General features: G+C 38.4%; 2 protein-coding genes across 3 annotated transcripts; one reads left to right on the forward strand and one right to left on the reverse strand.

The window, feature by feature from the left end:
- Window positions 1–912: 912 nt before the first annotated feature.
- On the reverse strand, window positions 913–14486 carry mospd2 (motile sperm domain containing 2). The gene is made up of 15 exons (XM_026376108.1): window positions 14352–14486; window positions 14213–14270; window positions 13620–13775; window positions 12582–12668; window positions 11556–11710; window positions 9668–9728; window positions 9517–9555; window positions 9274–9398; window positions 8998–9171; window positions 5054–5172; window positions 2874–2967; window positions 2383–2479; window positions 1903–2023; window positions 1641–1743; window positions 913–1468 (listed from the first exon to the last, which is right to left on the reverse strand). Exons 1-15 carry the CDS (start codon window positions 14382–14384, stop codon window positions 1316–1318), a joined length of 1575 nt encoding a protein of 524 aa, XP_026231893.1. The 5' UTR covers window positions 14385–14486; the 3' UTR covers window positions 913–1315.
- A 425-nt stretch (window positions 14487–14911) lies between these two features.
- On the forward strand, window positions 14912–22594 carry fancb (FA complementation group B). Of its 2 annotated transcripts, XM_026376107.1 has the most exons (9): window positions 14912–15841; window positions 15950–16105; window positions 16195–16284; window positions 16632–16760; window positions 17376–17548; window positions 18423–18850; window positions 18932–19015; window positions 19100–19172; window positions 20180–22594. In XM_026376107.1, exons 1-9 carry the CDS (start codon window positions 14948–14950, stop codon window positions 20598–20600), a joined length of 2448 nt encoding a protein of 815 aa, XP_026231892.1. In that variant the 5' UTR covers window positions 14912–14947; the 3' UTR covers window positions 20601–22594. The 2 variants fall into 2 exon arrangements, with proteins under 2 accessions (XP_026231892.1, XP_026231891.1); XM_026376106.1 differs by having other exon boundaries at window positions 18932–19172.
- Window positions 22595–24946: the final 2352 nt, after the last annotated feature.

The raw sequence follows: 24946 nt of genomic DNA on the forward strand, positions 1-24946 counted from the left end.
TGAAAGATTTCTCAGGATCAGTCAGGTGGTGTTTTGTACTCAAGTCCACTTAAAATCAACCCACCTACGTGCGACACCAAAGCTTTTACTTTTATTCTCTAGAGGCAAACACTCCAGTAACCCCCATCCCCTATTACTGCTTAGGCTCTTTCTCTCCAAATAGTGCAAAATGCATGTTTACTAAAAGTTTAAGTGAAACACACACATACACATTTTAAATCCACTATCCAATTCCTTCTACAAACAGCTATTAATTGAGAGATATTACATAAAGTGGACAAGAAGGAACCACATGATAAATACTAAATAGAACGAGTTACAGAACAAGCAATGGTCCAATGTTTATGGTCAACGTAGGATTAGTTTACTCATTATTGCTGGAATCTTTCTAATCATCCCTCGAATGCAGGCAGCCACCACCTACTGTGAACACACTGCAAATGCTGATGCCAGACGACCCTCGTGCACGTATTTAATAACCAAATGGTAATCATTCCTTCTGCAGCTGCTCATGTCTTGATTGCTCCAAGCTGGATCTTGTTATAGATATCGGTGCTTCGCACTAAGCTACAAGTGGGTTGTGCCATGTCCTTGTACTTGCCAGTAATTGCTTTCGTATTTTTAGTTTGCAAGTGTCAGGGTAATTAAAACAAATAGTGGAGATAGTGGAGACAGAGATCTCCTGCGACTTTGTGGTCTGAGTGAGGAGAGGTTTCGTTAGGTCATACACAGTGATGTTTTCAATTAGACACCTCTGTACTAATGAGGGTTTTTTAATGAGTGTGAACACCTAAGCAAAACAAGAAACTTGAGCGACTGAAAAATCTACATCTCAAGATGAAGGCGTGCATTTTTAGCTTCATAAAAGTACTCTTGTGTGAAGAAAAGCATTAACATGTTAAACAAATGAGGTAAATTGACAAAAGTGTTTATTTCAAATTCTGGAGATTTATATATTATAAAAAATGTACAATATGATGAAAAAAATTACAAATTTTTCCTACATAATGTGACTTTTCCATTGACATTTACTTTTAGTCTTAAAAATACAATAATGATTTGATGTCACATAGTTAAAAGTGTCTGTGATCTCAAGTGCCTGAAAGAGACTATTATAGTCTCTTCATAGAGTAACTCCACAACAACTCACATGTCCCTAAAGTCAGCGCTCCTCCTCTTCATGACAGCAGCCTGCGGGGAGGGCGGGGAAGGGGAGACCACAGGACTACCATGCCTCAGGTGGTCTACTGTGGCCCCGCTGGAGCTGTCTGTGTGTCTGTGGTTAACCGATGCAGGCAACGGATGCGCTGGTAGGTCAAGATGGTTGCTGGGAAGTACCCAGACGGTAGACACACAGTAGGTTCAGCACCACAAGGATCAGCACCAAGCCGACAAGAACCTTTTGCACCCAAAGACACGAATTCACCTTCTGCTCCAGCCGCAAGTTGAGAGTCATCATTCGCATGACCTGGTGATAAGGGATTGTTATTGTTCTGAATGATACAGCAAACTTAAACTATAATGTGTTTAAAAAGAAAGACGTTTATAATAGTGGTCAAAGGTATTTCAGTGAACAAATATATTACAACTTAAAGAATGCATGATTAAAGGAGCAAGGCGTCTCTTCCACCAGAACTCACCACTGTGTTTAATTCCTGCTGCTCATTGGTCCCCGTTTCTGGAAGGCTGTTCCTGAGAGGACTTACTGTTGGTTTAATGCTCTCCAGAACATGACAGCGCAATCTGTGGGAAGTCACACTATAATGAGCCAAACCACTGGGATTCAAGTCCACTGCCACAAGAGTGACTGTGTACTGGGAGGCAAGCACTGAAATCCACAACTGTGTACACATTTCTTTACATATTTAATTACATGGTTAACTAAGGAACACAGATGTGCACCTGTGTTCTATGATCTTGGTTTTCGGTACTTCTTTCCAGAACTGTGCAAGTTCTGGTGATCCAACATTGTCCATCTCAGCAGCCATAATCAAAAATCTATCCTGTGGAGACACTTGACAACCTGTGAGAAAACAATTCAGAGCAAATGTCAACCACTAAATTCATGCAAGTCAACAAGATGAGGACCAAAGTGTATTTGATTTTTCTGGGACTTGATGCCTGGATAAATATAGAAATCCATATTTATGTTATAAAAAACTAAACTAAAATATGAATAACAAATTTTAATTGCCGTTTAAAATTCCACAAAATGTTTTTACTTGTACTGCGCTGTCAGTTGTCTGATGGTTTGTCTTTTATCACTCTTGAAATATGTATGTCAGGCAAACAAAAGTGGCTGCTGACATTTTGAGATGGTAAAAGACTGAACCATTTAATTCTTATGAAGTTCAGCATTTGGAAACATCTGTAGTGCAATACCTCCATGTAAGGACACCACTATGTCTACTGAAGATCCTGGTTCACAGCAGCTGCTACTGGGCTTCACTCTGTACTTCTCTGGTGCTGTGGTCCGTACCTGTGGAGACACCACATGACACACATAAAATTTTATGATTGAGGAATTAATTAAATAGTCTACAATATGAAATGTCAGCATACAGGGACAATGCATGCAAGTAAGCACTGCACATGGTATTCACATGCATGGTTTTGTTTGACTGATTTGACTAAAACTTTAATTTACATTGATATATATTGTACAGTTATGAAAAGAAGAATCCTCAAGTTTTCAAATGTGTTTTCAAATCGTAATTCAGCTTTACAAATGACATTTCATATCAGAACAAAGTAACAGAATTAGAATCAATGTAATCTCACAGTCTTTATCATTATATAAATATAGCAGTGTATAATGGCTATTCTGTCAACTAATCCCAAGCCCACATGCATGTGAGTGCCTTCACACGCACCTTAAAGGCCACTTGATTTTTGGTCACATTGGTCAGGATAATGAGGCTTTTTTTCTCTGTCTCTCCAGAACCAAAGCTGAGCTCCTCTGCAGGGCTGAGGGGAGAAAAAAAAAAAAAAGAGACACAGTTTAAGAGGAGCTACATTAGGAAGCTGTCTGGCTTCCACCAGAGCTCAAATAAAATACATTAATTTACACTATGAATCTATTTTATAGTGTAAGTCTATTTGTGCAATCCAATAAAGACTAAACCGCTCGATGCGTGAGTTTTGACTTGTCTAACAGCATTCTTTGTTGTTCGTATTTGACATATAAACAGGTATGTATATCCTCATGCTACTCCTGCACCTTAACTATGCAGCTATGCAGATTTTTTTTATTGAAGACAAAAATTCTTTCTTTGGATAAATATAATAAATATTCCTTTTCTGTTAGCGTGTTGATGTCTGTGTTTGATAGACAGCAGCTGGCAGGCTGAGCACTGGTGAGTGAAAGACAGAAAAAGAGAAAGTTTATGAGCCATGAACAGAGAGTGTGTTGGTAGCAGAGAATAGTAAACAAGCATTAAATGGACCTATGTAGAAGTGTTTACATGCTGTTTGCGTTGCAGATGACCAACTGTCTAATTAGTAATCTACATGAACCTGCTTTTCTTTGGATAGAAAAGTTAAGATGGGCTTTAGGCAAACAATAGACCCAATCATGCATCAAACTAATAAATCGAAAGCCAAAATCAAAGAATTAATGCACACTGCCACTTTGTGCATGTTGTTAAGTTTGGTATAGTTGAATTTTGCTGTAACTAGAATGTGATTTGATGAATTAAGTCTCAGTGAACACTTTGCACTATAATTAAGACTGTAATTAACAGCATAGAGCTGTCAAAAATGCTTGCATCGAAGGTGTTACTCTGTAAAAAATGATCTCTCTCTCTCCCTTTCTACATGTGCAATAAAAGTGGGCTTTTGAAGATCACACTTTCTGTGCAATTCAATGAAATCTTAATTAAAACTTATGTTTTTGACGGCATGTGTGAAGTGTGCTCATTTCTTAAAGGTTAAATGATCACTGGCCAGTGCTACTGATTACTGGGGCACCATTAATAATTAACACCACCAAGTCATTTCTACTCAGTGAACTATTGATTGGCAGTACCCCTAATTCCTACCGATGTGTGACCAGATCAATTGAGCTATAAAGGTACAAGCACATCAATAACAACTTGAGGCTTTGAGCCAATACTGGAGAGATCATTTTAGTCAATGCATACCTTTTGGTATGCGGTTCCTCAGCACATACAGTATGCACTCAGTTGCTGCTCAACCACTATAAACCAGACTAGGACTTACCATTCCAGTGGCTCTGTAAAGCCTTCTGATAAATGGTAACATTTAGATGCTCACGCCGACAATGCTAAAATGCTGGTGCTGGTAAAGATCGTGTATGCAATGTTCACCATCTTCCCCTGGTGTATAAGCAATTGTTTTTATATAGTGTATTAGTAGAGCTGAAGCTGAAGGGAAAGTCATTTGTTTGGTATTAAGAGAGTTGGATACAACACAGCCAGCAAACCTTACTGGCTTAAACGCCAGATGACCAATTCTCAGACAAGTGACTGGGTGCCAGGTGTCAGTCTAGTATCCTGTTCTTTTAAATACATCTATGGTGCATGGTCAAAAATCTAAGTTTTGTTCACATATAAATATTGACCTAAAAATGAACTGAACTAAAGTGATTGAGTGAGTTCAATTCAGTCAAATTTTGTGGCACATCAGCAAGGTGATGCTACAGAAAATCACCACAGTCCTTAGGATTCATCCTCTGTGAAGTACAAATAACTGTACAAAGGTTTGTGCTGATGCGTCTAGTAAATGCTAAGATATTTCATTTTGGATCAAAGTGGCAGACAGATTGACAGACAGATCGTTACTGTGATCCCTGGAGTGACAGAACTAGTATGGCTAAAATCAGCGTAAAAAAGGAAGGGTAAACTTGTGTGCACATTGAAATTTGCATGCTCTCAAAAAAAAAAAAAAAAAAAAAAGATGCAACATTTTTATATAAAAGCCCAGACAAACATCACTGTAGACAAAAAGCAGGCTGGCGTTACTGTACACTGCAAATTTAATGGTGCAGAGTTGTATGTGACAACTAGGTGGAGAAGGGAGAATGATGACCCACCTAACATCTAATAGAGTGCCTTTGAAGGTGGTCACTGGCTTCCTTGCTCCTTTGGTCCTGATGCTTATGTCTCCTTTATCATTGTCCTCTGCCCTCAAACTATCTTCCAGGAAGTTCACCTAAAAAGAAAAAACAAAAAAAAAAAGACAAAAAAAACAAAACAAAGAGCATTTAATTATAAAATAATGTAATCATGACCCTTTCCTTCACGTACAAGCCATCAGTAAATGAAGGCCTTGACAGTCATTTGTAATGATTACTAAATGCTTCTCTTGAAATAATGTTGAAATGTTATGCTATCAAAATAGAATCTTTCTTTCAAAATGTACTTTTTCTTTTACTAAGAAATCTCAGGGCTCTAGGGAGAGCCCAGAATAACAACGTCCATGTGCGTGAGAATACGGAACCAAATTATAAGCCAACAACATGACTTCTGATAAAACAAAAATACTTCAACCAGGACAAAGGTCATGATATAACTCATACACGAACACTTTCAGCAAAACATCCATAAACTTTGGCCCAAATCATCCCCCAGGCAGACCACAAGACCATGCAACAGCTGACAGGACAGAAACAGTAAAACATTTGCACGTTGGACATTATGGATAGAGCAGGTAATTTGGGCAAATGTATGCTTTCACAGCAAATCAAGAGAGGAATGGAGGGAGAGGGCAAAGGTGAGCAGACTCTGCATGTGATGAACATTTGTGACTCAGAGGGGAAGTGTGTCTTGGCTGTGACAAAACAAGTCATCTTAATTTAAGGACTGACTGTCGTGAAACGGCCACAATGAAGACGTCGAGATAACCAGCTGCTGATGAAATGTCTCAATTTATTCAGGATTTAAAAAAAAGCAAGCTTAACACAATTTGGTAAAAATGTCAGTAGAAAAAAGTAAAACATGCTCAAATTCAAATATAAATTTCACCTCTGAAAAATTATATTGTATCAAACAGGTATTAGAATATTTTAGTGCTCATACATAATCCCATTAGTGATTAAAAAGAACAAAATAAATAAAAATATAAAGGATTAATTGAATAAATGACTTCCACCATGAAAATCATGAACAAAGAAATAAAATTGACCATAGTTAAACAATATTAAAACTAAAATTAGAGAACTTCATTAAGATTTCTACACATTGTGTATGAGATGAAATGCAGAGACAAAGAAATTAACAAAAAAATATTGAAATGCTAGTAATGGTGAGTATCCATTCATTATAAAGTCAATAATAAAAGGCATAAAATCAGATTGGCTGAATCATTAGCACCTTCTAGAGTTACAGATCTGGTAAAGGAGTGTTAGAAAACAAGGCACAAATGGCAATAATGAAAGAGATTTAGTGCTATGTGTGTGCTGTGCTGTTTAGCTTGACCTACTGTAACATAACAGTAATTATCTTAGTATCTTATATTGGTAGTTTTTAATTTAAAGTTAAAACATACAAGTAATGTTAAATTGTACACGGGCAGTAGTGACTGTCTACCGCTCTGCGGTATTTATTTTGAAATACGTTTCTGACTTGGTTCAATGTTGATACTGTGCAAAAGGTAGGCTGTCCTTCATCTAGCCTACATCCCTTTTAAATGAAGTCTGAAATACTGTCGACTTTAAGTGCAATAAAACTAAAAGGGTCAAATTGAAATGTGAAATCCAGGACAGGTCAAGGGATGTTCGGGGGTGGTGGTGACGTCAGTCAACTTTGAAGAAGGTGCACTCACAAAAATCACATGAGTACACCTTCTTTCCCAGTTTGTTGAAATCTTCCGGACGCAGAGCTCCTTGTGTTGGTGTGATCTTACACTGTTTACCCCATCAAGCCCTTGTTTTAAAACAGAGAGAAAGGCAATTAGCTTCGCAAAGCCATCAGGTTTTCAGTGCACTGCTGCCCAGGAGACTTTGGGTTGGGTGGTGGTGGAGGAGGAGAAGAGTCTCTTGTTTGTTTAGACAAGATCTATCAGAAACAGAGAGGTCTGTACACGTGCTGTGGAATGCAGGTGCATGTAGTTTTATCTATTAGATAACAACCTAAGCCAATAATAGGTTTCATAAAGATTCCAGAAATACAATTGGTATACAGTAATTTATAACAGTAGCCAGTGGCAGCATTACAGTTCATATGAATAATCATTGAGATGGATTTTAACTTCAATATAATTCACTTGTGAAGGTTGGAATTTAGAGAAAAGATGGTGTGCTACTACCCTCATCCTAAATAAACTTCAGTAACCCTTTAATAGCATTTCACTGTCTCACTGCAGGATGGTTGTGTAACTTCTGTACGTTTTTCCCCCAAGCTAACCGGAAGTATTACTTCTTCTTTTCACAGACAGACTGTACTGCTTGCTGTAGTTACTTGAAACAAGCACTACAGTCCTCAATGCAATGCTGTAGGTTTAGTATCTGGAGATAAAAATTAAGTAATTCATACTCTAATAGGGATAGATAAGGACCTTTTCTCTTGGGTTATGAGGAGTACGTATACTTCCCTCACCATAAATACATCAGAATGACAAGTTGACATGATGAATGTAATAAATGACAAAAACTTCAAACTTGATGACTCATTGCTGTAGCCGATTTGTATATCTCCGGTTTGTAAATGTAAATCTGTTGTGCATGACCAATATGGAATTTATTAACAATGGCAACACTGTTTGTTTGTTAGGGCTTACGGGGCTCTTGGGAGTAGCTTGGGGTGATGTAGCACCATTAAACTCCCCAGCAGATGCAGTTTGTGTCTTGTGAGTAGTGGGTAAAAAACCCACAGCAGCTGCTGTAAACTGCTGCGCAGTTACTGTATCTATCCTAGTTCTCACATTAGATATAGGCCAATACCAAGTCTGCTGGCCCCTGACTATGGCAGCAAAATAATAAAATATCTCTAAGTAACAGCTGCAACTTTAAATAGACTATTAGAGTAAAAAGAATAAATAGCCATGGTTTAAAACAGTGTCGTCACGTCTAGTACAGTCTAGTGCAAGTCTTCAACAGGCATTTCCTAACACTAAGAATATCCTAAGATGACCCCTTAATACCATCCCTCCATTTCCATGTAGGCTTTCTTTGCATGCTGCTAGTTAGAAAAGAAGCTAAATAGATTATCAAGTGAGAGCTGGTTCAGCCTGTAGGGACTGAGTACAATCTGTGGCATAAGCTGCAGTCATGACTGCAAGTGGGTGAACTTTTGTGACACCACAGTGAGAGGAAGGGCAGTGGCTGTGGACATATTCAACCTAAAGCATGTAGGGAGTCTGCACTGGTGCCACATGTTGTTGTATAGGGGAAAACAGGAGTCTAGCTGTAACAGGGAACAGCTTAAGATGCAACAGACTTGGCAACGTCTGTCGACCATACGAGGAGCTGAGAGGATGATAGAAGCAGCGTGCTCGCTGTGATGCACAAGCATAACCGCTGGATTTAACTGTAGCACGGACATTATGAGTCACCTTCACAGAGACAATGAAGAAGAGCTTACAGTCTACCGAATTAGGAAATTACTAGACACTTAGTTCACAGTTGTCTCCAAAGAGTGGCCTGATTTCATGGCTCAGTTTAAAGAAAGTGGATGACAGAGGAAACAGAAGGAATCTCTGACCATGAGGTATCTACTATGACTGAGAGCAGAGCAGATTGTCATTTCTATAAGAGATGACAAAATCAAAATAAATCATGACTCAATCACTCTCAGCCAACTGTTCCATGAGAGCAGTTACACTGAACGGAACAACTTTCCACATCAGCGATATATGAACCAAACTCATTCACCAGTATTATTCAACAGTAGAACCAAAGTGGAGACTTATACAACACGCAATATTCCTGCTTGTAGTGAAATTAAATGGTGTTCAGTTGTAAAGAAAGTATAGGATTTTTTTGAACACATTTTATTTGAGAGGACTTCTAATAACTAGATATAAACTTGAGAATTTTACCTTTTTGGGCTTTGCTACAACCTCTGAGTTGAAGCTGGACTCAAGGGCATCTCTGCTCTCCAATTCACCCTCTTTGCTCTCCGTGTCATCCTCACTAATAATAGGTCCGTTGTCACCGATGGGTGTTTGGAAGTCATCATCAGGAAGAGGTGGGTAGCTATACTTGAAGGGGTCCTGGAATTAATCAGACTTGTTATGTCACGAACGTTCTATACAAATCTCATCAATAACAGAACATTACAGAGATCAGTGTGGCGCATACATATACATACATACCGTCCCACCCAGATGAGGTGGCAAGTATTCAGGGCCTATGTATGTCAGGGCTTCAGATTTGGGTACAAACTTCAGTTTGCTGATTGCCTCAGGACCTAACCACGACTTCACAATCTTCCACGCAGCTGAAATTAAAACACATGTTCATGCTCATAAAGTCAGGATAAGATTTTTATTAGATGGTTTCTGGTTACTAAGACTATACAAGACTGTTAGATGGATAGACGGAAGGTTCATTCTCACCATTCATGATCCAAGGCATTTCGACGATGATCATTTTGGCTGAAACAGTAAATGCAGACAAAATGTAAATCACTATTAATGAGCAGATGTAATGCATTTACTTATGTCTGTAAATGTCTATTGTTTTTCTATAGCAACTTTTGTTACTTACATAAAAACTTTGGGTAGTATACTTTGAAGCAATTAATGATATACCTCACGAAGTCCATGTCCTGAAACACAAATTGTAAAAAACAATGAATCATTTAAAATGCAAAGCCACAAAGAGGACTTCAACTATCAAACATGCTTTATGAATAGGAAGTAATGTTTGTTCACTTTTAACAGCCTCTAGACCTGAAGTGACCCACTTTACATAAAATTCATCACAGACTCCTGTGAATGGTGAATGGCCCTCCACTCGATCTCTCTCATGTGCTGTGTCTGAGAAAGACTTGAGGATGTTACTTAATTTTTTTTTTTTTTAAATTGCATTAAAGGAAGGAATTTGATACAATTCCACTGTAGACAGACTTTCAAACTGGTGAAATACACAATTGAGGCTCCACAACAAATACCTCACCGATAACCCATGTACGTATTTATTAAGCATAGACTGTGTAAAACTGCTGACAAGACATCTCCAACTATTTTATAAGAGTAAAACTTTTCCACAGTCTGGAAATTTATTTTCATAACATCATCACAATTTTAACTTTTACTATTGGCAGAGAAAGAAATTTGTATTTAACTAATTGGGCACTATATTTGAATGCGATATCCAGACATTCAGAAGTCAAGAATGCAACTGCTAAATACATTATTATCTGAAGTATACAACTAATGGGAAAAGGGGAATGACAATTCATTGTCATACCAGTGTTGCACTTTACTCTGTGAATCAGATTCTGTGACCAGTTAATTTTAGTTTCTATTCAGGTCGGTATCATGTTTGTCTGGACATTGGTCCTTAAAACACACATCCAATCAACCGTGTGATTAACATGATTAGAAGTTGCTAACGCAGTTATATCTTTTATAACATGGGGTCAAATGAAAAAGAAAAAACAACAACTGATTATGATTAAACTAGTACAACTATTTGAATTCAAAAAGATCTGGGTTCAATATGGTTATTTAGAATTGGATTCAGATTCAACAAAATACCATGGAAGCACCATTATAATTGCATTTTGACCCTTTACTACTATTTTGTTTTGACCTATTTGGAAAAGCACAAGTACAAGTTTTGGTCAAATATTTCTCCCCAGCAATAACAAATGGCTAATGATTCAAACATTTCATTATCAGAGATTGATGTATATAGTGAATGTATGCCTAGGTGGAACCCTTCACCACCCATTAAATAATTTTGGGTAAATTCATTCATCTTTGATGTTAATTACAATCATCAGACAAATAGCCAATATGCCAATACATACAGCCTGTGGATCCTGACTGGGCTCCATAATTGGCTAGAAGCCTAATTGTTATGCAGGAGCTTTACTCCGGAGTCTTAATGTAATCACATTGCCAAACCTTGTTCTAGCTTGTATGTTGTGGAGCTGCCTTCCAATCTGATATTTTAATCTGCTCATTTCATATTTTGACTGCATAACTATTCATCTTTTTAATGGTTTGTATTGGTTTAGTGGTATTTAATTGAGATATTTCTCCAGGAGAGAGCCTAGCCAATAAAATACACTGACTGATACTAAGCTCCACCAAAGGGCTAACGTCTGTGACACAGTGAGTCTACGGATTAGACAGTGGACTCAAATTGACCGACAGGATTTAAAGGTTACTTTAATCTCCAAAGTGTAAAACCATTGGAGAGCATCGGTTCCTGCACGACCAGAGCTGAAACAGCTTGGTCTTGCAAGAAAAGGGAGGATGTTCAATGACATTTCAGGGGCAGTCACAATGTTTAAAGTGAAATAAAATAAAATAAAATAAAATAAAATGTTTTCATGTCCTGGATATTAAAGACAAAATAAGAGGCAAAATCAAAAACCTGTATAACAAAAAAATCTAACTGTTCTAAAATGTTATGGACTTACTATATTGCTGAGGCCAGAATCGGTCATGTCAAACACAACAGTCAGTGGCATCCCAGGTTCTTTCTTTGCATATCGTTCCAGCCAGAAGGCAACATACTTCTTCTTGTCCAAGGCTGTTTTTGCATCCTTCACATGTAATTTTACATGAAACCAGACTGAACAGAGAAAATAAAATAGATAGATATTTGTTTTAAATTGTTGGTATGATTAGATTTGCATTTATAAAAACAGAAAAAAATAAATACATTTAATGGAACGTTTGTTAATATGCATGTATTTTTTCCTGTGCTCACTCAAGAGAAAATAAAACAAAATGCCAATGGTATTTGTACATTTATTTAAGGCAGAAATTAATTTCAAGAACTAATGCTATTAATCATGACTGCTAAATCTTAGTTCAGCAGTGAACACAAAACATTCTAAAGCAATTTAATTGTGTTTGGGAATTAATAAATGCCGGTCTTAGCTTTTAGCTGGGATATAGAATGAGAGCCTCTGCATGTCAGAAACAGCTATGACTTAATTTAACCTGGGAACAGACTTGTGAGCATATCTTACTTAAAAACAGTGCTCACATAAAAGATATTTGTTCTATTTGATTGACTTATTTGTTATCTTTTAAAAGATTATAGTGTACCATTTTTTTTAATCTAAAGTGATATTTGATTCTGTGAGACTTAAAGAGATCATATGATGCATTTTATATTCTGATGTTACATACATGCACACTCACTGGAAACTTAACTAGTTACACCTGTACAATCTAATGCAGTATAAAACAGGAGCTCTGCTATGGATTCTACTTTTACAAAAAATGATTTCTTAGTTTTTGTTAAAACTGTCAGAAAGGTGATAATATCATATGTTTATTATTGAGGACACAGAGAATGGTGGGGTTGTACTGAAGTGAATAAAGAGGTGTTTCTAATGTTTTTGCCACCTTTTATATAATAAGCGCATGTGAGTTAAATGCTTAGGTTTGTATCAGCAGAGTTTAAAAAGGTCTATAATAAAACATGTACATACAGAGCTTGTTGCCCTCTTTGTCATAGCCGTGGAGATAAACAGCACCAGTCTCAAACATCCACTTAGGAACCATGCTCTCAATGAGATCTGAAACACACAGGCAGAGACATATTACACCATTAACTAATATCCATTTTAATTTCAAGCATTTCCACACATGTTACAACACTGTAAGATCTGTGCACATCTTCTGTACTACTTAAATCCTTCTCTCTAGCTCCTTTATATTGAAATGAAAGCACTTTAATCTCTGTTAAATGTAAAGCGAAACTAACCAACATTACTTTCTGAATGTTTGGGGGAAGTAACTGACTTAGTATAACACTTTTATAAAACGTAACCCAGTTTCTCTCAGGTTGTTCTTGCTGAAGCTGCTTATACTGACAGAGAAATAGCACCCTTTTAAAACAGAAGAGCTAAAGAACTATTAACTCAATGACTACATTAAATTTCCTAAAAACAACAGTTTAATAAATCCAATTTATGGGAATAAAGACAAAAACAAACAGTTATGCTGAGAAATTCCTTAGAACAGAAAAACATTCTGTTCTAAGGATTGTTCTCGGGGGTAGCCAATGCATGGAGATATGGGCATTTAACACACAATGACACTCTGTGTGGACTCATCCCAGAGCAGCACAAAAACAGCGACTGATCTGTGTCAAAGGCTTGCAAACATCTAAATATTGCATCAATTCTACTTTTAGGCAGGGCTGGACATTGAACCTCAATACTTTTACTGAACTGACTGTATGGTTCACTAGAAATCAAAAATGTTTTACTGAAAGCTTGAATTTAAGATGTAATAATCTGATCTAATTCTGAGTGTAGGTTTTTGGAAAGCTGGGCTTCTCTGGGCTTATTTTTTTATGTATTTATATCATAAATTATTATTCATTTAGATTATTAGCTAAGAAACATGTTTTTTTTAAATCAGGATCTGAAAAAGAGTACTTCATTATTGAGTTTTTAAGTTCAGGGATTAATAAGAATGCCTCGAACTACTTTGGAGGAGTAAACATCAGCATGAGATCTTACCGTTCAGACCAAATTCTTTTCTCCACTGAAGACTTTCATCTATCATTTTGAGGGCATCATCAACAACATAAAGTCTCCACGACAGGTAGCTCTCCACCAGAGCGTCTTCTGTCTGGAGCCTTTCCAAATCTCTGGTGTCATATTTTTCTGTTGAGTCTGTAAACATAACACAAGGGCTGAATCACATGACATCCAGGTAAAGGTTTAGTACAAAGTTTCTATCTGAGCAACAGTGACAGTCCTAACAGTTCATTAAAATCCCTGTTAAAGCTATGATAGTAGAATTATAGTTGAACCTCCAAATAGCCTAACAGAAAACAATAATGTCGTTTTTAATTAAAGCACAGTAACTGCTAACGTGACTTGTTTCTATAACGTTACAAAGCTAAAGTTAACGTTAGCTAGTTAGTTATCTGGAGCTTATCTGGGCATTTAGGTCATGTTATCAACATGACGCCAAGACACAACTACTGCACAATTTATCTACGTTATTTAAACGTGTGTACACGATAATAACGGGAAGAAAGCAATGAAAACCAAGTGACTTGTCATGCTGCAAGTTAATGTCAGCTTAACCACAAAAATTGTCTTACCCTGGAGGAACTCATTCTTGAATCTCTGTCGCGTCTCCTCTATTTTCTTTTCGATGTCCTGTCAAAACAGAGTGAATTTAGTTTAGACAGGTCTTTGGTATAAAGAGCATATATGTGTTGTAGCGATCGTTAACGGTACCTGCTCCCCTTCGTGTTGATCAACTTCAGCCATGTTCAACTGTCCCCGGCTCTTTGGTAGTTCCTTGTTGAGCTAGCTAGCTGGCTAACGTTAAGATGAATCAGTGCGATGTGTGAAACTGGCGTCCTGTCATTGCCATGTTGGCTCTGACCGTGGCCACGCCTCTCCGTTGTGTGTTTGTTCCAACTAAAAGAGTAGAGGAATGGTTGTTGTACTGTATTCAAGATCACGGGACATGGGGTAAAGGTTTTGCCTTATCGTTCACGCAGTTAGTGTGTTATAAAACAGGACTAGCAAGCACGACATTTTTGCCTAATGTCGTCAACTCACTTTTCTCTCCGGCTCTCACCCATAATGCACTTGGACTGACAGGAAGTGTTTACTTCCAGTTGGCGCGCTGCTACAAATGTACAAACAGTCGATATGAAAAAGGTAAATAAGGCTAAACTTCTCAGTAACAGCTGAACGTAGCAACCAGTCGTACATTTGTTTGCCTTAATTGTGCTTCTGGCACGAAACCTCCCAACTTAGCACTAACTTAAGCTGTCAATAGGAAAGGATTGGACCCACTGACGAAGAGTTTGTTCATTGAAGAGATGCAACGAAACGCACACCGGCTGTCATTTGGTGGAAAGATAACATTATTCAACTGTAACCGAGCCTCAAATGACGGCGAAAGGAGCAACTTAGTATTCAACAGCCTTTCATATGAACGCGAAGAAAACAGGTTCTCGAAGGCGTCCGACGGAGCGGCTGTCATCAGCAAGAAAAGGTCTGTCATCGTGGATATTGTGAAATGTCAGTGTGCCATAGATGTTCAGAAGAGAGTCAGCACACAGTGTGTTCTGCTAACAAAGAAGAGAGAGAAAGCAGAAAGCTTCCAGTACAGTCTTCTCACACTAAGCAGCTCAAACCGTATGGAGCCCTGTGTTGAGTTCAAGCTCCCTTATCAAATGGACGAGGGCGTGTGTATCCTGCAGGGTCCCACCGTGTTGTGGACTCACGCTGGCACGGTCTTCTATACATCTCTGCAGGCAGGAGAGGTGAGACAGATACCCATTCAGCTGTCCCACTGTGTTATGGCAGAAATCCCCTTCCACAAAGGACAGATTTTTGTTCTTGGACTGCAAAATGATTCAGATCAGTGCCCTAACAACCAGGCCACAAAACAAACCCTGGGATATTGTGTTGAGACTGGACAGGTGTTTGATGGCTGTATGATTTTACCTCACCCCTACATATGTATCACACGGTGCATGTTGGTGCTCTCAGCTGACAGAGTGGATGGTCTGCTGAAATCTGCTGTGGTTGTAGCAACCTCCAATCAACAGATGGTTTATTTTGAGAACGGCATTGTAAAAGACCTGTGTCAGCTGCCCTTCGAGCAGCCTGAAGATATTCAGATGGTCAACACTGGAAGGAATGGCTGCCTGTTTGTCATATCCTTTCATCAGGGGCATGTTTGTGCTGTATGGAGGGAAACGTTTCAGGTACTGTATGTAAAAATGTTTTTTCACTATATGTACATTATTTGTGTTTTGTGTAGCTATCATTTATTCAGTTTTCATGGCGCTAATTTGTTAAACTCTCTTCTCCAGATAGCTTCCCACTGGTCAGGTGTTAGCTCTGTCCATGTGGATGACTTCCTGCAATGTGGAACAGACCAGATGCTGTTGATTTTTAAGACTCAAGATGTAACAGGACCACCTTTGGATCATTTTCTCCTCACTGACTTTTGTGGCATTTCATACTCTGTAAGTTCCATCTCACTGGGTTGCTTCACAGTTACGTGTATTCCGCTTAATAAAGTGCAAAAGTGACAGAGGTCTTCGTGACATTTCAGCGTGGCCTGGACAGTGGAACAACAAATGAATCTCCTCCTCCACCAGAAAACTATCTTCTCACTCTCCGGGCTTTAGAGTCCAGGCTACAGGTATGTGTGCATTTAAAAAGTATTTTAGACTATAAATCACAATAGTTTAATCATCTTTCTGGTGGAATTGTACCATGATGAAGTGGTGCCATGAGATTGATTGAGATTGTTTTACAAATTCTGTTTTGAAAATCAAAAGTGAATACACTTGTGACACACACTTCTTTTACATGAGCAAAGAGGTTAGTCTGTTAGCAGTTGCATAATTTGTATAATCATCTGACCAGATCATTACATTTTTATGAGATTGCATTTTCTTCAAGTTAAAATATTTTCAGTGTCTTAGTCGGTGTGTTTGATTTATAATACTAAATGTATCACCATTGTATTGTGGTCTGTCACTTAAGAGTGGATTGGCCGTGCTTCAGGAGCTTCAGAGAGACGTGAGACTGAAAGACAGAGTTCTACAGCAGTCGGTTCAAGCCCTTACTGATGTTGTCTCAGAAAGAGAACCTATCCTCACACAGCCTGAGCAGGTACTGTTCCTGTAAAAATGATCTACCACAGACTTTCTACAAAGCACCATGTGTGTGTTCTAGGATAGTTGACATGAAGTCTGATGACATGATAATTGCAGCAATTAGATTTTAGTTCTATGTCTGTAGCATATTTTAAACATACTTAAATTGTCTCATATCTTCAAAGCAATGTAGGGATTTATAATGTATTGCAATAAAACAAAGAAATATATTACTATTTATCTCGGCATTCTCAGTTTGATAAGTTGTCATGAAGGTTATATGAGTAGTCTCATATTCACAAACAGTTCACAGTCTAGGGATATACTGATAGGTATATGTTTTTGTAAGAATTAGATTAAAGCTCTATAGTAATATACAATTTTATTTTAGCCGCTACCTCTAAGAAACTCCTTGCATGTCCTTCCTTTTGTTGCTTTGAAAAACTAATTTGTGATATTAGGAATAATGATACTATATTTTGAAATTCTTTGTTTTTAGATAGCTCTCAAAAGAGTCAGCTATTTGAGTACTTAATGGATGGTTGTTCACATTCTGACATAAACTGCTATTGCTGTCAGTGCTGTCACACACCTGTCATTTCTGATTATAGTCTTTGCACTTTCTGTCCAGGAAGGCCTTATTGCTCTATGGGACTGTGATGATGAGTCAAATGATGAGGCCTTGGATGACAAGACGCAAGACATGCCAGCAGTGTCTTCAGAGCCTCAAGTTGACAAGCTGTGGCATCGCATCGCTGAGAACCAAATGGTTGTGGGAGTGATACTAACTACTGACAGCTCTGTGTAAACATGATTTTTTTTTTTTTTTTTTAATGAAGTGAATCTGTATGTTTTTCAGTGTGATGAATGTGTGAGTTTTATGAACTGGGACATTAACCTTCCTAAATATGGCCTATTGAACATGACATTATGTGAACATTACAGTAGTGGTCTTCTAAAACGCGCATCCACATGATCCCTTCCAGGCATAATGAGTTCATCTGGCTGAGTGGGTCCATGCACATATGGTAAAGATGCAGGCAATATTAATATGGTGCTCCATGCACAACGCTAGTCAAGTGAGAAGTACTACTGTCCAGCTGTCAGACGGTATCATTGCTGCATGATCAGATTTGTCAGAACCACAACAATGCAAATCATATTGAGTAAATCACATGGTACATTTCTTTTACATGATTAAATGATTGAATCAACGAGGCAATCTTAAACATAAACACCTAATCTAAGTCAACAAATAGCATCAATTGTTAAGGATGCATTTTTGCCTATTTGATTATTCCCAACTATATATGAATTTCTCAAGGCTGATACTGGGTGGCTAGATGGTTACCGTGGCAACACGTTTTTAATAACTCTCCAAGAGCATTTTGTGGATAGAAGAAGCTATCAGATTCTTCCATCCACCTGTTCCTGTTTTTTTTTTTCTAACATGTGGAGGAAAACTACTTCTGGCATGGCTGCCTCGAGAGCCTGTATATTGCTGTTCTGATTGGCACACTTGTACAGCTGATGTAATTTCACTACCTGGAGATATCGGTGTAGTAAGCTCCCACATTCATTCACACACTCGGTCTGTAGTTTTGTATGTGATTTCTCATCTGACTCCCCTCTGTCTGTGTGATATCTGATTGTTAGTGATGTGTTATTTTTGTTTCAGACCACTGGCCAGTGTGAGCTTATCCATCCTGACAGAGACAGGCCAGAGCTCAATGCCTGCAGTCATCCAGACCCAGAGCCAAGTGTTCTGGCTCCCCGTGCCCTGCCCCTCATCATCCTCCTCCCACTCCTCCACTCCTGCCTCAACATTCCTAGAGCCTGCAGCCAAAAGAAGCAAGCAGCACAACGCCGGCAGACCCAATAATCTCAACACATGCAGACTGGCTGTGACTGCAGTGACCAGTCTGACACCTCTGTTGAACTCTGGCTGTGTCAAGTGTTGTGTCATGCTCCATTACATCCAGAGACAAGATGCTTTTTCCCTCGTGAGCAATCTAGCACCGGTTGTCCTGTATTGTGGTCAAGTTGTATTAGACATTCACAGTGATTTCCAAACTCAGTTGCTGAAGAACCCTGAACTCAAGACAGGTAAAGTTACCAGTGCCTGTGACTTTTTAGATTTTAATTTGACACGTGGACATTCATTATTTTCTTAAAATTTGTTTTCAGATGAGGCCAAAGAGGACTTGCTGAGTTTGTTGGCAGTGCTGGAACGCTGGGTCTTCCACATAGACTGTCCTGATCATAGCTTAGGTGATATAGATGACTGGATTCAGAAAAGAGTGGGTTGTAGGAGGATAGAAGTGAGTCCTCAGTATCTACTATTAAATTCTTCAGGACCATCTGCTGTCATGCTGCTGTGCTGGCATCAGATAACCCCTTTCCAGGGGGAACTCTCTGTCCACTCCAGGTAAATTGTTTTTAATTTACAGATGCAGTGCAGTGGCTATATAACTGGCCTCACAGTTTGTAAGTGTTTTGGTAGCATTTTCTTTTTGCCAGTTTATAAAGTAAAAGGATTTTCAAAGTAAAAGGTGCATTGCAAACTTTTCTTGAAAACAAACATTAAGGTTATTTTGTTAGAGCATTGTGAGTATCCTTGAGGTCAAAATACTGAATCATTTTCCTTCCTTCTAAAATATTTAGTAAGCAAATTTTTGGAATATTTTTGAAAACTGCATTGGGTACATCACACATATTGTATCTACTTGTTGTAGTAAAATTTTTTCTACTTTCCTTCCTTACTTACTCCTTACTTGCTATCTCATTACTGTATTTGCTGGTGCATTACAGCCAGCTCTAGATCAGTGGAATAGTGTATATACTTTTGGCATGCGTTTGAATTTCATCAACCAATACAATACAGATGTATGCATGCATGCGCATGGGGACTAAATCTAACTAAATCGGGACCTTCCTAAAAAAGGTCAGGTCAAAAAACTATAAATAACTCGGATTTTGACCTTTATGTTCCAGTCTCTAAAGGCCATTTTTATGTTTCATGTCAAGATCCTGTTATTGGTTTTCATTATTTCAAAGCCATGCTAGGTGAGTTTTTTAGTATTTGATTTTATTTAAAAGATCTAAGACAGGTAGGCCTGCAGGTATTTGTGGATATTGCTCAATTTATATTAATAGATTCAGAGTTGACAAGGTTTTGAAGTTGACTAGGATATATTTCAGTATGATATTTCACTGAATGAAGTGATTAGGATTCTTTGGCAGGCAAAGCACTTAAAATTACAAATCCCACAAATATACCCTGTACAGGTATCTGGGTATGAAGGGGCTGACAAATGACAGAAATTATATAAAGACGTCAAAAAACATGTCAGTTTTATTGTTTTAATGTATTTTTTTGTGCGCGTCTGTGTCATAAAATGACATGCACATTCTTGTTCTCTTCTTCCTTTGCAGCCACTTGCAGGTGATCCAGTTCCTGAACTCACTGTTGACTTACCTCCCTGTGTCCTGCTCCATTCATCCTGTAAAAAATAGCAGACAACAGGGTGCAGCTCAAATATTTTCTTTGGCATTAGAAAAAGAGGTTGCGTCACTCAGGGAATGTGTGTCATTGCTACTTGGGGAAAAAGAGGACGAGGAAGGTGAGGAGAAAAGGATGAACCCTGGACCTAATGAGACCCCAGAGTCAGGTTCTGTGGAGGGGCTACAGAGATGTCGAGAGGCGTGGCAGCGGGATGTGGAGAAGGGTAGGATGAGGTTGAACCCAGTGGTGGATGTGGAGAGGTATCGTGAGCTGACCCAGAAAATATCTGAAGTCCAGCTCAATGGGGATTTGGCAGCTCTCTTCGAAATACAAAGAACTTGGCTCAGCTAATATGCTGCAGACATCACCCCTAAGTATGTGTTTCCTCCTCAGGCAGTTTTTATTAATGGGGGAAAATGTAATAACTAACCACCATGTATACACAAGACATTTAACCAACACTGGGAACTACCTTAACTGCTGGTTTCTGTTCTGAGTCCTCTTGAGGTTTGTATTTATCTAGTGTCTTACTTTGTACCTCCTCAACGTATTTCCATTTAGATCACGCAGAGTTTCACAGCCTTAATCTGATACTGATGTGAAGCCGCTCTCTGCTCAGCTTATTCTTCTGCCCATGTCCCTTTAGAGATCCTGTGTTCAAAAACACCCTTTTATATCCATTGCAGCTGCTATGCACTATTCAGTACGGGACAGATCACTCTAATCCTGGAGTGGAAAAGTGTTTGTGTTATGAATAAAGACAACAGATAATGATGAAGGCAGAGGTTATAAACTAGCTCACTGGCTGTAGTTGATTGAAAGGTTTAGTGGTACTTTTCCCTCATGGTTTAGTTGGTTTTCTGTGAATTGATATAAATAAAGCAGCACTTGGATTCTGTTATACTGTTGTTTAAATACCATTTGTCCAAGTAAACCCTGAATCCTTCTTAGAAGTATCTCATCTTAGCTGGCTATATGCCTAGAAAAGTAAAATATTTTTTGTCATGTTAGAATGAAAATAAGACTTGTCTTTGCAGCACAGTTATCTTTTGCTGTTGTATTCACACCTCTCAACTTCAGCCACCATACAACCTCATCACACACATCAACACTTTTCATCTTTTTTTGCTTCTTTAATCCCTCATGGAGATAACAGTCACCTTTTTTGCCGTGAGACAAACACCTCTGTCATATCAAGCAATGAAGAGGAATTGTGAATCTTGTACAGTAAATAACACCAGTAAATAGCCAGGGGCATGTAGATCACATGTGAAAAGAAAAATCCAATTGTATTGGTGTTCCCTTAGAGCCTTGACTGCCACCCTGAGTAATATACAGGCTTTGTCATCCCATTACTGCTTGTTAACTTCTATTAACTCTGAGTGGTGGAAGCAAGCTGCAGGGCTTCTACATTCTCCACACCTTAATGGATACTGAAGACGTGGCAGGTGAATAATATTGTTTTGGTTAGGAAGCGACTCAGACCTGGAAACAAGTAAAATGTACACGCCATGTAGTTTTAATGACTCACAGGCAAATTGACAGTGGAGAGATTACTGCATCTTTGGACACCTTTGTGAATGCCAGCCATTAGCTGTCACTAGTATGGAAAACCATTTCTGCCAAGAAAAGAAAAAAAGTAATTACTATTTTACAATTTTAACTTTCCATGAGTAGTTTTATTTTTATCATGCCAAACTTCATCTATTTTTTACTTTCCTGGTGGAAATGCACTGCAATACCTTTGTATTTAATTAAAATAATAATAAAACATTTAAAGGCAGTCCTTAATTTATTTACCATATAAAGATGAATAATTAAGGAATTAGAGTTGAAGACAAAAGCCCTTGCTTTGTTTTATAGCTACATTTCAATTATATGGAATAATACTGGAAAGCATTTACTTAAATGTAGTTTGTGTATTTAACTCTTAATTTATTTGAAAGGGACAATTGATACTAGTTTCTTTATTACCTTTTAAAATTACATGATTTTTGACCTGTGTGTTTACATTTGTATCACAGCTTGTGCCTTTTAGATATCCTTGAATGCTTAATAGTGCTGCTAAGCCATATTTACATTGAGGGCACTGGTGTGCTATTTGCCTGCAGCTGACTGTCATTGATTGGGGTTATTGAGATTCCCTTACTCAGGACCTTTAAACCTAGTGCATCAACCCATCACCAAAGAGAATGGGAGACTACTGATTATATCTTCTATTATAATGCACACTGACATGCACTTATGTAACGCATACAATGATTTCCCATGTGAAGTAAAACTGGTTCTTAAAAAAGAAAATCCTCCTGCTAAAAGTTGTAAATACTGATCATTATTGAGCTTGTGTCTGTGATTTATTAAAAAATAAACGGTACACGTGAGATGAATAATACTTTGTTAATAATGCTGATTTACATGTATAAAAACAAAAGTTAACAAGAAGCTATTGAAATGAGGTCCTCTTACTTTTTATATTTTAAACTTTAAGTTAACAGATGGTGCAAACATGGTGGAAGCAGCTAATGATCATGTTGATGAGCTACAGCAATGAAATCTCAAAACGGTCTCTCTCAACAACTAGCTGATCCAGATAGGACTTTGAATTGACAGATGTTAAGTCATGATGTTGTGCTGTAATTAATAAAAGTTCAGTGCCAAATGCTCAGCCTGTGGTTGTGGAGGCACAAGAACTTATTTCGGCGGTGTGGTCTGCCCATAAATATCACCAGCCAGCAATAGTTCTGTGACAGGAATGCAATGTTAGTGGACTACTTTTGGTACAGCATTCCTAAAAATACGGGTGTCTCAACATACACAGGCTTCACACAGGCAATGTTTGTTTTGCAGTCAATACAAGAATGTCAAGGAAGCATAATACAGAAAATACCCGAATGTGCAGCTATATTATTTCTTCAATACAGTGGACATTGTTTTGATGCAGTGCAGTATTTAAGTGTATTTAGGCATGAGAGACACTTTTTGGTAAAATCCTGCACTTCATTAATGCCTTCATTAATTTCCTGCTTTTCTACTATACTGGTCCTATCAATTGCTGTGCAGTTGCTATGGCAACCCTCATTTCTTGCCTTTCTAAACTTTAATGAATGGTGCAAAGTTGTTTTCGTCTAAAACACAATTATATGCTACAAATAACTTTCCACTTATAAGCCTTGCATTTGATTACATAGAGGTTATCGAGTCATTGCATATTCAAACAACGGTAAAATGGATGGTATTTCTATGTGAGGATTAGTATTATTGATTAGTTTATAATCCCTGTGGTTCGAGCTTTAAAACGGATGAGGGGTGATTCATGCAGCCCTCTCATTAAGCCTACAACAGGCAAGTTATGCATCTTTAAAACAAATATAAAGGTTGATGGATCCTCGCATCACTCATGTTAATGAAGCATTATTGTTAGGATAATGAAGTTCCAGTATATACGACTTGTGTATTGGGATCAAGATGCGCTCACTCCCTCTCTTCAAGCATTTTACATTGATGTGGCAGGAAAGCCCCACACTACAGTGTGAAGTGCATCACCATGTGTTAATGGAAGCCCACTGTCAGATCATATCTCTGTGACCCCAGGCCACCCAGTGATCCATGTGTCTCATCACCCTTTCATATTCACAATTCAAGATTCAAAAAGCTTTATTAAACCCAGAGGGAAGATTTTTGCCTTGTTACAGTTGCTCTCAACTCAGACAGAAAAAATAAGTAACCACAACCAGGGAAACATCTACACAACCTTAAATTTGAAATAACTACAATACAGAAACATAGTAGTATGTAAAATGGATGAAAATAGGTCAATAATAATAATCCAGAATGGAATGACAAAACTTATATGATGTAAATAATGCTTCTGATGATTGCCAGTTCCACCTCCTCTTACAGAGGGGGGAGGAGTTGCACAGTTTGATGGCCGCTGGTAGAAAGGATCTCGCTTTCTGTGGAGCTCTTAATATTAATCAGTCTCTGGCTGAACGTGCTCCTCTGTCCAGCCAACACGCTGTGTAGTGGGTGGGAGGAATTGTCCAGGATTGAGAAGAGTTTGGACAGCATTTTCCTCTCAGCTACAACATGTAGAGGGTCCAGCTCCACCCCCAGAACAGAGCCAGCCCTCCTGATCAGTTTGTTCAGCCTGTTAGTGTCACCCACCTTCATGTTGCTGCCCCAGCAGACCACAGCATAGAAGATGACACTGGAACCGCAGACTCATAAAACATCCGCAGCATGGTGCTGCAGACGTTGAAGGACCTGGGTCTCCTCAGAAAGTACGTCTGGCTCTGAGCCTTTATGTAGAGTGCTGCTGAGTTCTTAGTCCAGTCCAGTTTGTTTTCCAAGTTGAAGATGGTTTGGTACACTCCAGTCCACAAAATTGTCCACCACCCCTGGTACTTTGTGAGTTTTACCTGAGGTATGCAGGGTCAAGAGGAAGGGAGACAGAGCACCTAGCACCTGTGCTACAGACCACAGTGTCAGACACACAGTTCTGGAGGTGGAAAAACTTTGGACAGTTAGTGAGGTAGTCCATGATCCACTAAATCAGTGGAGTGTTAACCTGCATGTTTTTTAATTTCCCTCCCAGCAGTGCAGAGAGCAGGTGTTAAATGCACTGGAGAAATAAAAAAAATATAATCCTCACTGAGCCCCCCAGGCTTGTCCAGGTGGGTGTAGGTGCAATAGAGCAG

This window comes from Anabas testudineus, chromosome 21, assembly GCF_900324465.2.
Source record: "Anabas testudineus chromosome 21, fAnaTes1.2, whole genome shotgun sequence".
NCBI classification, from domain to species: Eukaryota; Metazoa; Chordata; class Actinopteri; order Anabantiformes; family Anabantidae; genus Anabas; species Anabas testudineus.

Bases quoted from the DNA above. Each gene is read 5' to 3' on its own strand.
- fancb (XM_026376106.1), top strand. From the start codon at position 14,948: ATGCAACGAAACGCACACCGGCTGTCATTTGGTGGAAAGATAACATTA. The intron at 15,842-15,949 runs GTACTGTATGTA...TCTCTTCTCCAG, and splicing joins TATGGAGGGAAACGTTTCAG to ATAGCTTCCCACTGGTCAGG. The intron at 17,549-18,422 runs GTAAACATGATT...TTTTTGTTTCAG, and splicing joins CTAACTACTGACAGCTCTGT to ACCACTGGCCAGTGTGAGCT.
- mospd2 (XM_026376108.1), bottom strand. From the start codon at position 14,384: ATGGCTGAAGTTGATCAACACGAAGGGGAGCAG. The intron at 2,480-2,873 runs GTGCGTGTGAAG...GTGTCTCCACAG, and splicing joins AAAATCAAGTGGCCTTTAAG to GTACGGACCACAGCACCAGA. The intron at 2,024-2,382 runs GTATTGCACTAC...GTTTTCTCACAG, and splicing joins AGTGGTGTCCTTACATGGAG to GTTGTCAAGTGTCTCCACAG.